Source organism: Haemorhous mexicanus, chromosome 7 (assembly GCF_027477595.1).
Source record: "Haemorhous mexicanus isolate bHaeMex1 chromosome 7, bHaeMex1.pri, whole genome shotgun sequence".
NCBI lineage: Eukaryota > Metazoa > Chordata > Aves > Passeriformes > Fringillidae > Haemorhous > Haemorhous mexicanus.
In genome coordinates, this window is record NC_082347.1 from 31,072,158 (window position 1) to 31,086,040 (window position 13,883).

Below are 13,883 nucleotides of genomic sequence, written 5' to 3' on the forward strand. Positions count from 1 at the left end.
CAAGCAGTGGAGTAGCAGTACCATAGTTCTTCACACTTTGGGACTTAACTGTGGCACTGTGATGTGGCTACTACTGCAGCAGAAATTAGATATAATAATATTATTTCTAAAATGGGCTCTAAGATCCCATCAGCAGGTGCAGGACAAGAGCAGGATTTGGGCTGACTCAAATTTTAGGTATCTTTCCCAGCTGCTTTCAGAGTTGTTAGATGATTGAGAACTTACTCTTTCCATAGTATTTCTAATTCATTACAAAACCATCAATACTTTCTTAAACTATTAGAAACAGTAAATAAAAAAATCAAAGAATACTGGAGACAACTTTGAGCCTGGAGTACACAGGCAGATTACATTAACACTTCACACAGAGAAAGCAGGAGTGATAATCTTGCCCTTTTCAGGCCTTGCTGGGGCCCACCCTTGTGTAAGCCTGAAGGAGACTGCAGCAGGATGGTGCTTTAGCAGGCATAGCAGGAGCAAATCAAGGGGAGAAGGGAGTGGGGGACTCCCACCCATGGACATTTCACACCTCCTGCATATTATGCAAGGACACGTGCAGGGAGATGGGATCACCTCCTCGCAGCTCACCATACGGTGTCCTCATCTACCCCCTACAGCTGACCTTATAAACATCTTAAATCTCTGTGATTTCTCCACCCTTCTCTGGGTATTAAGATTTTTTTCTAATAGCCTCTTCCTTCCAGAGGAGTCAAGTGTCAAATAGTGAAAGATGCCTGACATATTTTTCATCTAGGGAAAGACTTGGTGCCTGAGAATTAAAAGGCTGGAGAATAAAATGTGAGTGGAACAGGAATATGATATTAGGGCCTGGATTCTGCTGCTGGAACCAAAAGGCTGTTGGAAAGCTAATGAGCACATGATGACTCCTTACATACTTGAACCTCATTTTTAAATAGACCCAAATGTTCCTGATTGAGAAGACAGTCATGGGTCAGAACTGGTAAGCAGGTAATGGAAATCATTGATTGAAGAAACCTAAGAGCTGTGCAGGGCCAAGTGTATTTAAAAGCCTTCTCAGCTTTCCTTTATAGCCTCTCCAGTGATTAATGATGCTGGGCAACAGGATGGGAGGGCTTACTTCTATCAGACCATTCCTTCACATATATAGAAAGAAAAGTTCCCTCATCTCACTCTCTAAAGCTGAAGGCCAGACTTGTAGCATAAACCATAACACTGGTGATGGTAGGAGCCCACAGTGGGCAGTGATGGTGATGGGGATCTGCAGAGCACTGCTTTCATCCAGCAGTCTTGGAGATTTCCTGTGTTTAGCTTGGAGGAGGGTACAAGAAAGGAATTTTCTAACTTGCCATAGTAATCCCAGTTTCAGAACTGGGAGGAAAAACTGGGATGGAAAACTGATCTGTAGTTTTGAACCATACTGGGTAATAGCAAGTTCAACTTTGTTTCAGGATTATTAAATTAATTTTAGTTATTTTCCATAACTCTCATCTATTTTATTCTTTATGTAGAACATGTAATTGTACATTATACACAGACCACTTGTCAGCTTTAGCTTCTCAGAACTAACCAAGGTCTTTATTTGGGTGTTTCTATTAATTGAAACATTGCTATGATTTAACTTCTTGTGAAAATGGTAATGTTTCCTCTCTTGAGATCATTAGCTCAACTCTAGTGCCAAACATGATCAAAGGTTACTGTTATTTGAGATCTGTTGCATCATCTTTATGAACAAAGAAGAAAGTCTCAATCCAATTTAAACTGAACAACTGTTCTTGTTATAAAACTATCATTAAGTTTGAAAATAACAGGTGGAGAGGACATTAAAAAAGAATATAGTAAAAACATTAGTTAGATAATTAAGTAACTGAGAACTATATAGCATTTCATTGTCACTGGAGAAAAAGAACCATTTTCAGTAAGGAGCATTTCAGCAACTTTTGTTCCTTTTAATACTGCAAGACTGATGTAACTCTGAGAAGGCAATCTGGTTTGCAGGGTACGTCCCAGGATGTCAGTCCACTGACAGTGCCTGAAGCATCTCTGCTCTTTGGGGCCATGAGGATCTGCTGGATTTCCATCCTGCTGGGCAAATTACAAGACTTGCAGTTAGATTAAGTAATATTTATGTAACATATTTGTAATGTACGTCTAACAATAATATTAGCAAATCGGTAGATAAATTTTGCTTTCCTTAGTGGTAATTTTCGATTGATGATGTTGTCTGAGTAAACGGAGCAAAACCGAATTGAAAAGCAGAGCCTCATGCACTAGCACGTGTTTACCCCGCGTTCCATCCCCGGGTGTTTCGGGATGTTTGCAGCCCGTGTCTGGGCTCTGGGGTCAGCTCAGCAGGCACGGCCGTGGTGCGGTGCTGCCGCCTCCCGACAGCAGCGGGGCTGGGAGGAACCACCTCAGCCCCCCGCTTTCCTTCAGCACTTCATCCTCTCCTTACAAGGCTCCTTTTACACTTTCCAGAAGACTCGTACTGTCATGGTCCCTGCCCCAAATGGCTTACATACTCCTGGGTCATCTTATGATGAGATTTTACTTTATTATTTATCTCTCTGCAGCAGCCCATAAATCCTTACATTCAGGAAGTAATGGCTTATCATTTTCATGCTACTGCAGTTTAAAACATGACTTAAATTAACTGCACAAGGGTTGTGACCTCAAATAAATCAGTGAGCAAACATTTTTTCTCTAGTAACCCTTTCTGCTTGCACATCAACACACTCCACTGATGCAAAACTTTCTTTTATGCAGCTGCTGAGACAAGTGATTCTTCTTATTTACCATAAAGTGCATGTGCATCTTGAACAAAGACATTCAGGGAAATAAATAACAATTTTTTTCAATGAACTGAAACTTTTTAGGTCTGGCTTGTCCTTGCTATTAATGGAGATTTATTTGTTTTTATTTAAGGTATTTTTTTTCTTCTGTGGCCATTGGGGTTTTTTGCTCTTATTAGCAGAAAGGTTTTTGCAGAGGGGGACGTGCTCATCTTAAAAGGGAGAGTTAAAAAATGATCCCACTCGAAGTGCTCCACCTTGTCCAGAGGTTCTCTCTATGACATGAGTTCATTATTTATAGCCATGACAGTCACAGCACCATTGCAGGAGGGCAGATGTGGTTATTTACACTTCACTGATGAATCTCAAGCAGAGAATTTTAAGTGGCTGGTCCTGATCTAAAGTAAATTATGCTAAGTTCAGAAACTCAGGTGTCCTCTTGAGTGTCAGTGCAGCTCCTTGTCTGTGAAGCTGTTGAGGCATTCTCTTGTTGTTAATATAATTTGCTGCAGAATTAATTAAATGTGAATATTTGGGTCTTCACAGTCACACAGATTTGTGTCCTGGTTGCACTTATGTGCTATGAGTTAAGGCTTTAAAATAAAATGGGCTTTTGCATGAGTTAACATGGACTCCTAACACTCACCCCACTATGTCTGCACTGCAGTTAGAGACGCAGCTGCCATGAGGGTGAACTTGCAGAATTTGGGTGAATTTAGCTCAAATGGAAGTTGTCATGAAGACCAGTCTATACAAACACACTTACACAGTCTCAGAGGACACAGATCGTGAGGGCTTTGAAAAACATAAGAGTAGAATCATAGAATAGTTTGGGTTGGGAGGGGCCTTTAAAGGTCTTCTAGTCCAAGCTCATGCAGTGAACAGGGACATTTTCAACCAGACCAGGAAGCTCATGGGAATGTCTTAATAAATGGGTATAATTTTTAGACACACTTATGCTGTTTCCTTCAAGCACAAACATGAGCCTGAAGCCCAAAGGTGACTATCTCCCTTCCATTCCTGTTTTGTTTTTAAAGGCATAAGAAACAGTATCAAAAATATCAAAGTTATTTGAGATGTAAATTGGAGGGCCTTTTTTTGTTTACCATATAATATTATTTTTTAAAATTCTGAGCATTTCCTCTTTCTCCAGCAGTATTTCGCTCACAAAATTAAAATCGTATCATTTGATATTTCATTACATGTGCAGTTGTTTTATGTTAAAGGTCTAGAAGTTTGGTCCTCTTGAGAACTGAAATCCTAGAATCAAGGAATTTATCATAATCATCTTCCTTGTAATCTTATTATGTAAGAAACATCAGCACAAAAGAAAAAGGGGAAGTACAAAACTTAGAAAAGGAACTTTATTGATTTTTTTTTTATTAGAATTGTGCATTGAAATGATTGAATGTTTCATTGTATAGTATTTTGTAAATTAAGTCACACATAAAAAGAATACATTATAAAATGTGCATTATTCTCCAGTTCTAATGGTAAAATCAGACCATTTGAAAGCATCCATTTGAAACTGCCTATTTTGCCACGTAATCAGTAAAATGAAGTGCTACAATTCAGGGTTCATTAAACCAACAAGAGAGAAAGTTTTCTGTCATCATTATTTGTTTCAAGTGATGCTTTGAAGTCCTAACCACCATGCATGCTGCTAGAGAGTGTATACATGGTACAGTACGTTCCCTGCTCTAAAAACCTACCAGATGGAACAATCTGTGTTTAGAGAGATAAACCCCACCATTTCAGGGGTTAGCTGGGAGTAGAGAGAACAGCAGGAGCTGATCCTTGAGCCTCTGTCCTGCCTCCCCTTTTCCTGCACCATGGATTGTGCCAAAGCATCCACATGAACGAGACAGGCTGCTGTGAATAGTTAGGTACTCTGATATGGCAGAAGTCAGGCTCCAAATTCTATTTTTCATGAAGTGACAGGACAAAGGGAAATGGCCTGTAGCTGAAGGAGGGTAGATTTAGATCAGATTTTAGAAGAAATTCTTTACTGTGAGGGTGATGAGGCACTGGAACAGATTGCCCACAGAAGTTGTAGATGCCCCATCCCTGGAAGTGTTCCAGCCCAGGCTGTATGGAGCTTGAGCAACCTGGGATAGTGGAAGGTGTCCTTGCCCATGGCAATGGGGTTGAAATGAGATGATCTTTAAGGTCCCTTCCTACTCAATGAATTCTGTGGTTCTATGATTTGTGCGCCCAGACTGCACAAATCCCTGTTTATTGCCTTCCATTGGACCCTGCCTTGGGTGGACTCAGTACAAGAAAGACAATGAGCTACTGGAAAGGGTCCAGTGGAGGCCCTGAAGATGATGATGGGTCTGGAGCATCTCTTGTATGATGAGAGACTGCAGGAGCTGGGCCTGAGAGAACTGAGAAGACTGAGAGGGGATCTCATCAATGCATATAAATGTCTCAAAGGCAGGTGCCAAGAGAATGGTGCCAGGCTCTTTTCAGTGGTGCCCAGTGAAAGGATGAGGAGTAATGGCCATAAGCGAAACCACAAGAAGTTCCACCTCAACGTGAGGAAGAAATTCTTTCCATAGAGGCACTGGAACAGGCTGCCCAGGGAGGTCTCCCGCTGTGGAAACATTCAAAACCCACCTGGAGACATTCCTGTGTCTGGGTGTCCCTGCCTTGGCAGCGTGGTTGGACTGGATGATCACCAGAGGTGTCCAACCCCAACAATTCCGTGTCTGAGCTGGCCCACCCTGCCGGCCGCGCTCAGCTGCTCTGCTCCGGGAGCCCTTTGGGCCAGAGGGGAAACATTCCTCGGTGGCCTTGGGTAAAATCCCCCACGGCCGAACTTTAGCAGCAAGACGGACACACAGTTTTTGGAGGACAAGTCACTCTTCGGCAGCGGGGTGACTGGGCCATCGCGCTACGCGGCCGCCGCCGGGCCCGTGGCTGACGGCAGCCCGGGGCCCAGCGCGGCCCCGCCCGCAGCCGCCGCCGTTGCTACGATACCACAGCGGCGTTGGCTGCGAGCGGCGGCCGCGGCACCGCCGCGGGCCTGGGCCTGGGCCGCCACCGCCCCGGCACCGGCACCGGCACCGCCCCTGTCCGCGGCACCGGCACCGCCGCCGGCACCGCCAGCGCCCCAGCACCGGCACCGCCACCCGTGCCGGCACCGGCGCTGACCCTCTGCACCGAGCCCGCCACCTCCACCCGACGGCAGCATGGCTGAGGTAACCCGTAACCTGCCCCTCCCTTCCCTTCCTGTGCCATGGACGGGACGGAGGCTGCACCTCAGGAAAAGCCCAACAAACAACATCACCTGTGTATCATCTGTAGCCATATACCACGTTTATGTGTCACCTGTGCGAGCAGAGCTCAGTTAGGTCCTGTGCTGAAAGCAGGAGCAATCAGGCTACTTGTACCAGGCAGTAGTAACTCTTCATATTTTAGGAGTAGCTGCTACGTATAAGATCGTGGGTGTAATTCCCGGCCTGCCTCCTCCCTCATTACTGCTCATCTTTTAACTCTGTTTACAATCACAAACATGAACAACATCAAGACTGAACTACCTGAAGGGAGCCTACAAGAGAGCTGGAGAGGGACTTTTCACAAGAGCATGTCGTGGCGACAGGACAAGACAAGACAGAAGGGATAAGATTCAAACTGAGAGTAGATTTAGATTAGGTATTAGGAGAAAATTCTTTACGGTGAGGGTGGTGAGAAACTGGCACAGGTTGCCCAGAGAAGTTGCAGATGGCCCATCCCTGGAAGTGTTCAAGGCCAGGTTGGTTGGAGCTCTGAGCAACATGGTCTAGTGGAAGGTCCATGGCAGGGAGTTGGAATGACATGATCTTTAAGGCCCCTTCCAACCCAAACAATTTTGTGATTCTGTGCTTTGGAGAGGAGGAGGAAATGAGAAGAAAGCCGGGAGTCCCAGAAAAGGTTTGAAGGAGGGACACACTAAGTTTCAGCTCACAGCTCAGATTGTTCTTTGATGCTGGCCGGAGCATGGGATGCAGCGTTAAAGTTGCCCTTGAGGTCTTCCTGCTGACAGGAGAGCTGCTTCCCTATCCTAGTGAGGCCAATTCAGAGGTGCATTTGCAAGGATTTGGCATCAGAACTGAACTAGATGAAAAATGTCTTCTGTGTAAGGTTTAACAGCAGCATTTCCCACAGAGGAAGGACTGGATTGTGTTGACATTACTGGGGCTTTGAGACTTGCTTGTCTGCATGTCTCTGGCACTATCTGGATAGAAATCATAAACTAATCAGACTTTAGAGGGTAGAGAACTGGGCAGAATTAGGGCTAAAATGCTGGGTTTCCTCAGTGGTCGATGCATCATTCAAACATTATCACAATTATGGAATTTTATTTTCTTGTCTTTAAAGCAGTTGTGGGACTCAATTATAAGAACTCTGGCTGGTAAAGCACAAGTTATTTCAGTAAAATCAGGGGAAATGTGTTTGAAAAATAGCCTACAACATGCATATTATATGCTAGCAAAAGAACTGTTATTACAGAAAATTTTGTCATGATTTCTTAGTAGCTGTTATACACTCAGTATATTACTTTTGTGTGTTCTGGGGTCATAAGTGAGATGTTGAATTCTCCCTGTTTGTTGATTATTTCGCTCAGGAAGAGTCTGACAAACCATATCTAGAAGAAAGTGCCTTTGAAGCACTGGAAAAAGACTCCCAAGAATTCATCAGTATACTGAGCAGAGATGAAGCTCTGGAAAAATTCCGTGTTGAATATGAGAAGCTTCTTGCTATTATGAAGAAGTCTCGTGAAAATGAAAAGCATCTCATGGAGAAATGCAGGAAGCTGAGTGCTGAACTTGTGGAGAAATCATCCAAAGTAGCTGTGCTCACCAAACTCACTCATGATGATGGGGAAACTATATCATCATTGAAGTCGGTAAAGTTTTGAATAGAATGAAGTATGATCTGAAATTGTTAATGAAAAACATGGTAATAAGAAAAGCACTTGAAAGAACACTTGATTTATGTAGAGAACTAGCTGGAGAACTAAGCATAGAGCTGGCATCTCCAGTTGTTTAACTTCTGCTTTGCTTTGTTTGCTCAGCCTGGTATATTTACAGGTTTCAGTAAATTTCTGTGTTTGTTTGTTTGCACTAAACCAACTCCATCAGCTTTCGAGTACTTACTAATAGTTTTTGTTTAAGCTTTCCTTCTGTAAAATGGCACATTTTCAACATAATGTACTGGTTTTGATTCATTATAACTTTTGAAGGATTGCTTGGATGTTAACTATTGCCAGAACATAAAAAAACCCTACTTTTTTTTCAAAGTATGGATTTTAGGCCAAAGAAGTGACAGCTTATATAAATAAATGTTTCACAGTGCTTTTGAAAAGGAATCCTATATAGCATTTCAGTGTGATTTCACCAATTTACTCTGATGTGTTATTTGTTATTATTGATTTAAACTCTGACAAATCAAAGTGCTTGGCTCACTAAAAACAGTTGATATTTTTAGCCTTACAGTGAATTTTCACTGTCAGAAACCTAAAGCTGCCAAGTGATCATAAGACTGTATGTGGAACTTCTTCATTCTGATGGTTTAAAAACTTAGCTTTGTGATACCTAGATAGGCTTTAATTTAGCACTTATTTGGGAAACCTCCATGCCTTACAATAAAGTGTTTTGTTCCAGTAAAATAAAGTCAGTGTAGCAATCCAGAGTGATTTTTGAGCACTACAGAAATAGAAGTTCTTTGAAATAGAGTGTCTTGTCCTTAGAATTAGGAAGAAAATACATTCAGAGTAAAAATAAATAGCAGCACCGTCATCCCATGGCCGCAGCTTGCAAACCCGTGCCCAAAGCCTCTTCAAGGAGGAGGAGAAGCATGGAAAATCTTGTTGATTTTCACTGCTGCTAATCAAAACCTGGTAGCTGATGAAGGAACCATGATGATCCTTACAATTTCCTGTATCACATGGCAATATTCTGTGTGTGAACAGTAGGAGAGGTGGTCCTTCAAGAAATTCCCAAACTGAGGAGACATCTTGGTATCATAAACCTGTGGAGTGGAAATGTTGGGAAAATAAGAGCCTTTCCAATTTCAGTAGCTAATTTTAAGTTCAAGTAGGATATTACTGAACGATACTGCCTACTATTGAATCCATTAGGTGATTTTCTAGTGAAAAAGCTGCTTGACAATATGATCCTGCTAGAAATGATGTGCAATGCACAACATGGGACATTTCATTTCTAATGGTGTGCTGTGAGTCAAGTATACAGCTGATAATTTTTCAGTTTGGTTATGAGAATTAGTCCTCTTAAAGGTTCAGGAATTATTTGGATATTGTTCAAAATGTTCATGTCTTGTTTGAGGTTTTACTTGGTATACCCTTTATATTCCATATTATTCTTCTTTCTGAAGGAAAGTTCTATAAGAGTTGTAGTATTTCACTACAGTTTTGTTAACATTCAAACAATGTGTTTCCCGTGTATCCAAACTAAGTATTAAAGGAAATTCAAGTGCTAAAGTAGCCAAGATGAAATTCTTCAGTGCTAAATTAAACAAACAATCTGTCCCACAGTTTAATTATTTATGAACCATAAAAGAATCCTGATGGGGCTATTCTTGTAAAAATGGAACAGTTGCTGTAAAAATTGAATAGTTGCTCCAAATTAAGGCCCTATGTCTTGGTGACTTGATGGGTCATTAGGGTAAGAAATAAAAGTTGCAGAAGAAAAATTTTTCTCCATGTGAAGCCTGTTTGTAATCAGTAGAGTTTCTTTAGGGCAGGGGTTAAGCACACAGATCAGTGGCTGGTAGGAGGTGGGTCAGTGATAATCAATAGCTATTAACTGTCAGGTGGCAGTTAAAGGATCTGTTTTGTAGTTTTAATAAACTGGACACAACAATCTGCTGTTTACAGTAATATCAAAGGAGCAAAGGGCCAAGCTAATCATGAAGGGAATTCAATTCTATTTTTCATGGCTAGGAACACTGATCCTTGAGTCTGCACTGGAAGAACTCTAGAAGAGGAATTTATAGGAGCTTGTACTTCTCTGCTTGAAATTACCAAATTTTCAATTTCCAGGCGTCTCAATCCAATATAATAAGAAAACGTTTCATTAATTCTCAGTTTCTGAGCAATGAGACTGATGTGATCTTTTGGGGTATTTAATGAAAGCAAAGTAAAGCAGTCATACTTCGTAAGTTCTGCTTCACAAGTTCCAGTGTTCAGTAGTTCTCCAAAGATTTTTGAATTATTCTAAGAGCAAACATCCAGTGTACTTCCTTTAATTATGCAGCAGACTGCCACGCGTTACCTACCTATCTTGTACTGCAATCACTCCGTGTTGCTGACACACTGCAATCTTTCACACTGAATAACAATGTGAATATTTCTTCTATGAAGACTTCCATCATCAAAATTTTGCTCCTTTTTACTTCTGAAAATAATGGAACTATTGATCTGCTCTTACAGCAGAAGACTCAACCAAGGAGCAGCTACAATGAAGCTCAGTTTTGCTGATGCTGAAGTCTGTAGAAAATTCTTATTTAGATTTTGCTTATTAATGTGAGCACAACCCGTGTCTTCTTACTTTATTGATAAAAATTGGTATTATCAATACAAAATCAATACAGTAGTTTTACAGGCAAAAATAAAGTTCAAAAAGCACAGCTTAGGGTGACCTGAAATCAGTGCTTATCTGAATGGTCTCATTGACTTCAAGAGATCACTTTTGCAAATACTCATCAGAGCAAAAGACTCTGAAGCCACTAAAACCTTTCAGAGGCTTATTGATTTTATTCCCCAAAACTCCAATCATAATGATTTGATTCACCAATTTTAATCACAGTCTAATCAGCCAGCAGGAAGCTCTGATGTAAGTAATCAGCTTTAATCTTATTTTCAATTTGCGTTTTTTTCTAGAGAAAGGGTGGTTTCCTCTTACTGGTTGACAAATGTGAAACGTTCATTTACAGTTATATTTAATGCTTTTCTGCTAGTCACCATGATACACTGTGTCTTCATGCCATTATTTCAGCCCAACATGCATTTATATAAATTTCATAATTTAGCATCTTTGTGTGAGATATTAATGAATGAAAAACTTATAATTTATTAGATAATGCTTAATGCTTTATGCATGATCATTGCTGCATTGATTGGAAATTAGAACTCAAAATGTATGACATAAAAATTTATTTTATATATAAAACTGTTTCAAAATGCTTGATGCGTAAGTGAAAAAAGCACATTTTTCAGGCTAAATTTTGAACTAAGTAATTTATTAAGTAATTGAAAAAACTGTTTGTAGGTAGTGAGTTTAATTGACTGTAATTTCAGATTTTCTGAGCAAGGAAAGCCCATTGTTTATCTCTTTATTAGTATGTATGGAAAAAAGGGAAGAGCAAAAATTCCTGATCTTTATGTTCCAGATGGTTTCTCAAATTTGGATATGCTGAGCTACTTGAATAAATAAAATGGAAATGTATTCCCTCTGCAGTTTGAAGAGGCTACACATGTTATACTTTATGTTATCTTCCAGCAAAATCTGGTAGCCTGTTACTTCTGCTAGTTCTATTGTTTGACTTTTTAATTTAGGGAGTAAACAGCTAAATATTACATATATATGATTTTTAGGGGTTCCATAGGTATATTAACAATAAAACATAATAAAGCTGTCATAATTTAGAGTTTAACATTAAATAGTTGTTTTTTTTTTTTTTTAGGAACAAACAGAGATGTGAATTACAATAAAGAATTTCTGTAAACAATTTGATATAAATGAAATTGTTTTATTTTCTTCCTTGTGGAGATGGCTTCTAAAGTAGTTTTATGGCTTCTAAAGTAGTCCCAATTTCATATGCTACAAGTAGGAGCTGAAATATTATAGCCTTATATAATGATGCTTCTATTTGGCTTTCCTTGGGGAGACCCTAGAGCTAATGTAGAACTGCACAGCCACACTTGGGGTCTAAATCTGTACAAGTTCATGAAGTCCAGAACTCTGCTAGGAGCCAGCTGAGAAAAGAGCATCATGCTGTGATTTGAAGTTCAGGGTCTTCTAGTGTAAAAGTAGTATCTTCATCATTTACTGAGACTTCAGGAACTTTCCTTCCAGTCCAGTCACTTGCTGAATTTATATTTTTTTTTTTTAGCACAGGATTCCAGAAATGGTAGGAGCTTTATTTGAACCTAGCAAGGAATAAACCTTGATTTTGAATCAGATCATAAGGATCTGATTCAAGGGAGAGAGATACAGAGGAAGTTATAAAATGAAGTGAATCCTCCTGCCTTATCCTGTTTGTGGGTATCAAACCCTAGGCTTGTGGGAAGCACACAAATCTGTCATTTAAGTAAGTCCATGTGCTAAAATTTGGCATAAGAATTGAGCCGTTTCAAAAAAAACTAGTTAAAATCAAATTACACTAAGTCCTAACAGATGAAAATGAACAAAGAGGAAGAAAAGTTGAGTAACATCTTTTTCTCATCCAAATTAAACTGGATGCTCATTGTCCTAATAGGAATTTTACCGACATGAGTTATTTAAGTAGATGATACCTTTGTGGGCACTGAATTGTCAGTAAATAATTACTGATATTGGTGGTACTCACGTTATCAAAGCCTCACAGAGTCCATGCCCTCAGCCAAAACAAAAGATACCAAGTGAAGGGGACTGTTGTGAACCTAATCATGACAAGGCACAAAAATGTATTTTCTCAACTAAGTAAAGTGCAAGGCAATTAATTTCTAATTTGTGGTTATTTTTAAACACAATTTAATTTATGTAATTATTTTCTATTTCATTCCTAGGAGCTTGAAAGGGCCTGGAAAATGGTGGATAAAGCCCATGAAAGGGAACAGAAAACAAAGGAAACAATTGATTCACTGAAAAACGAAATTTCACGCCTAAATAATTTAATGAAGGAAAGAGCTGGACAGGATTACAAGTAAGTTTTCCTCAGGGAGAGGGAAAGCCTGATCTGATTTTTCTATCGTTCTATACCTTGTTTAGCTATGTAGACACAGTTTAAAACATAGATCTTTTCTGTCTTTTACTTTTCTCATGAATACACATTTATTTGTCTGTGTGTTTATGCAGTAAGCAAGTGCAGAATCAGACTCTGACTGAGTTCATTCAGTATTGGATTAAGCTAAAAGATCAAATAAAATGAATCCTATGCACTTTCTCAGTATGTGTCATATTGTTTCATCTGACACACTCTTCAGCATACTTTGAGACTAGGATCCTGTCAACATTTTTACATTTCACAGCAGCAAGGTCAAGTAGATAAATCAGGAAGGCAGGACACTTGATTTCTCTTCTGTTCCTAGCTTTGTTATAAGGCTTTAACATTGTCTGTGTTCTTGTTTGTATTTTATACTTTCAAGATATGTTTCAGTTTTTTTTAACCAAACACACATAGAGGGACCTAGTCTGAGATGGAGCCTCTAAGCCACTGCATTGTGCACATAATAATCATCCTCTGGAGCTGCTCAGAACCTGTCCAGAGCCTTCTGTTTGTAGTATCAGGTCCTCAGAGACTGCTTATGCTGTAACATGAAGTTAAACTCAATGATAAGATTAAGTGTTTTGACCCTATGGCCTGTGCACTTTCTAGTGAAATTGCTGCTGGTTGGCTTGCCTGATTATGGCTTGAAATTTTCACACTGTTTAAGGTATTTATTTATAATGTGCATGCAGGATATGTATGAGACATGCTTGTCTCTGCAGTCTCTGTGTATCCAGGCTGCAAAAACAGGAGGCCTTCAGTGTGCTCAGGCCCTGGGTCCATGACAAATCCTTCACCTTTTGTCCTTGACATGTTCTGGACCTGTTTAACAGCTTTCCTTGGATCTAAAACCTTGGTCATTCAACCTCCCCTAGTATAACTCTCCTTAAAGTCTTTTCTCTCTAGCTGCTTTTTGCATTTTCCTGCAAGAGCCAGGAGCTGTTACTTTGCTAACACCTCACTCCTGTTTCCAGCTCTGCCCAGGCTGCTGAGACCTGCCAGTTTACAATTTCTTCTTGAAGTTCCCTCTGTATTGCCCTCCAATTCTATGCTTAAATACCCTGTCCAGTGACAAGGCCATGAGACTAAGTAACTCCTTTGCAGGTTTCAGCCTTGAAAACCCAATAATCTTTTAGAACA

At 40.1% G+C, this 13,883-nt stretch overlaps 1 protein-coding gene across 1 annotated transcript in view; it reads left to right on the forward strand.

Annotated features, from left to right (window-relative positions):
- The first annotated feature begins 203 nt into the window (after positions 1-203).
- CFAP58 (cilia and flagella associated protein 58) overlaps positions 204-13,883 on the forward strand; it is a 63,186-nt gene continuing 49,506 nt past the window's right edge. The window contains exons 1-3 of the mRNA XM_059850782.1: positions 204-1,722; positions 7,385-7,662; positions 12,544-12,680. Of these exons, the coding sequence (XP_059706765.1) occupies positions 1,707-1,722; positions 7,385-7,662; positions 12,544-12,680 (431 nt within the window). The 5' untranslated portion in view covers positions 204-1,706. The remainder of the gene's footprint in view (positions 1,723-7,384; positions 7,663-12,543; positions 12,681-13,883) is intronic.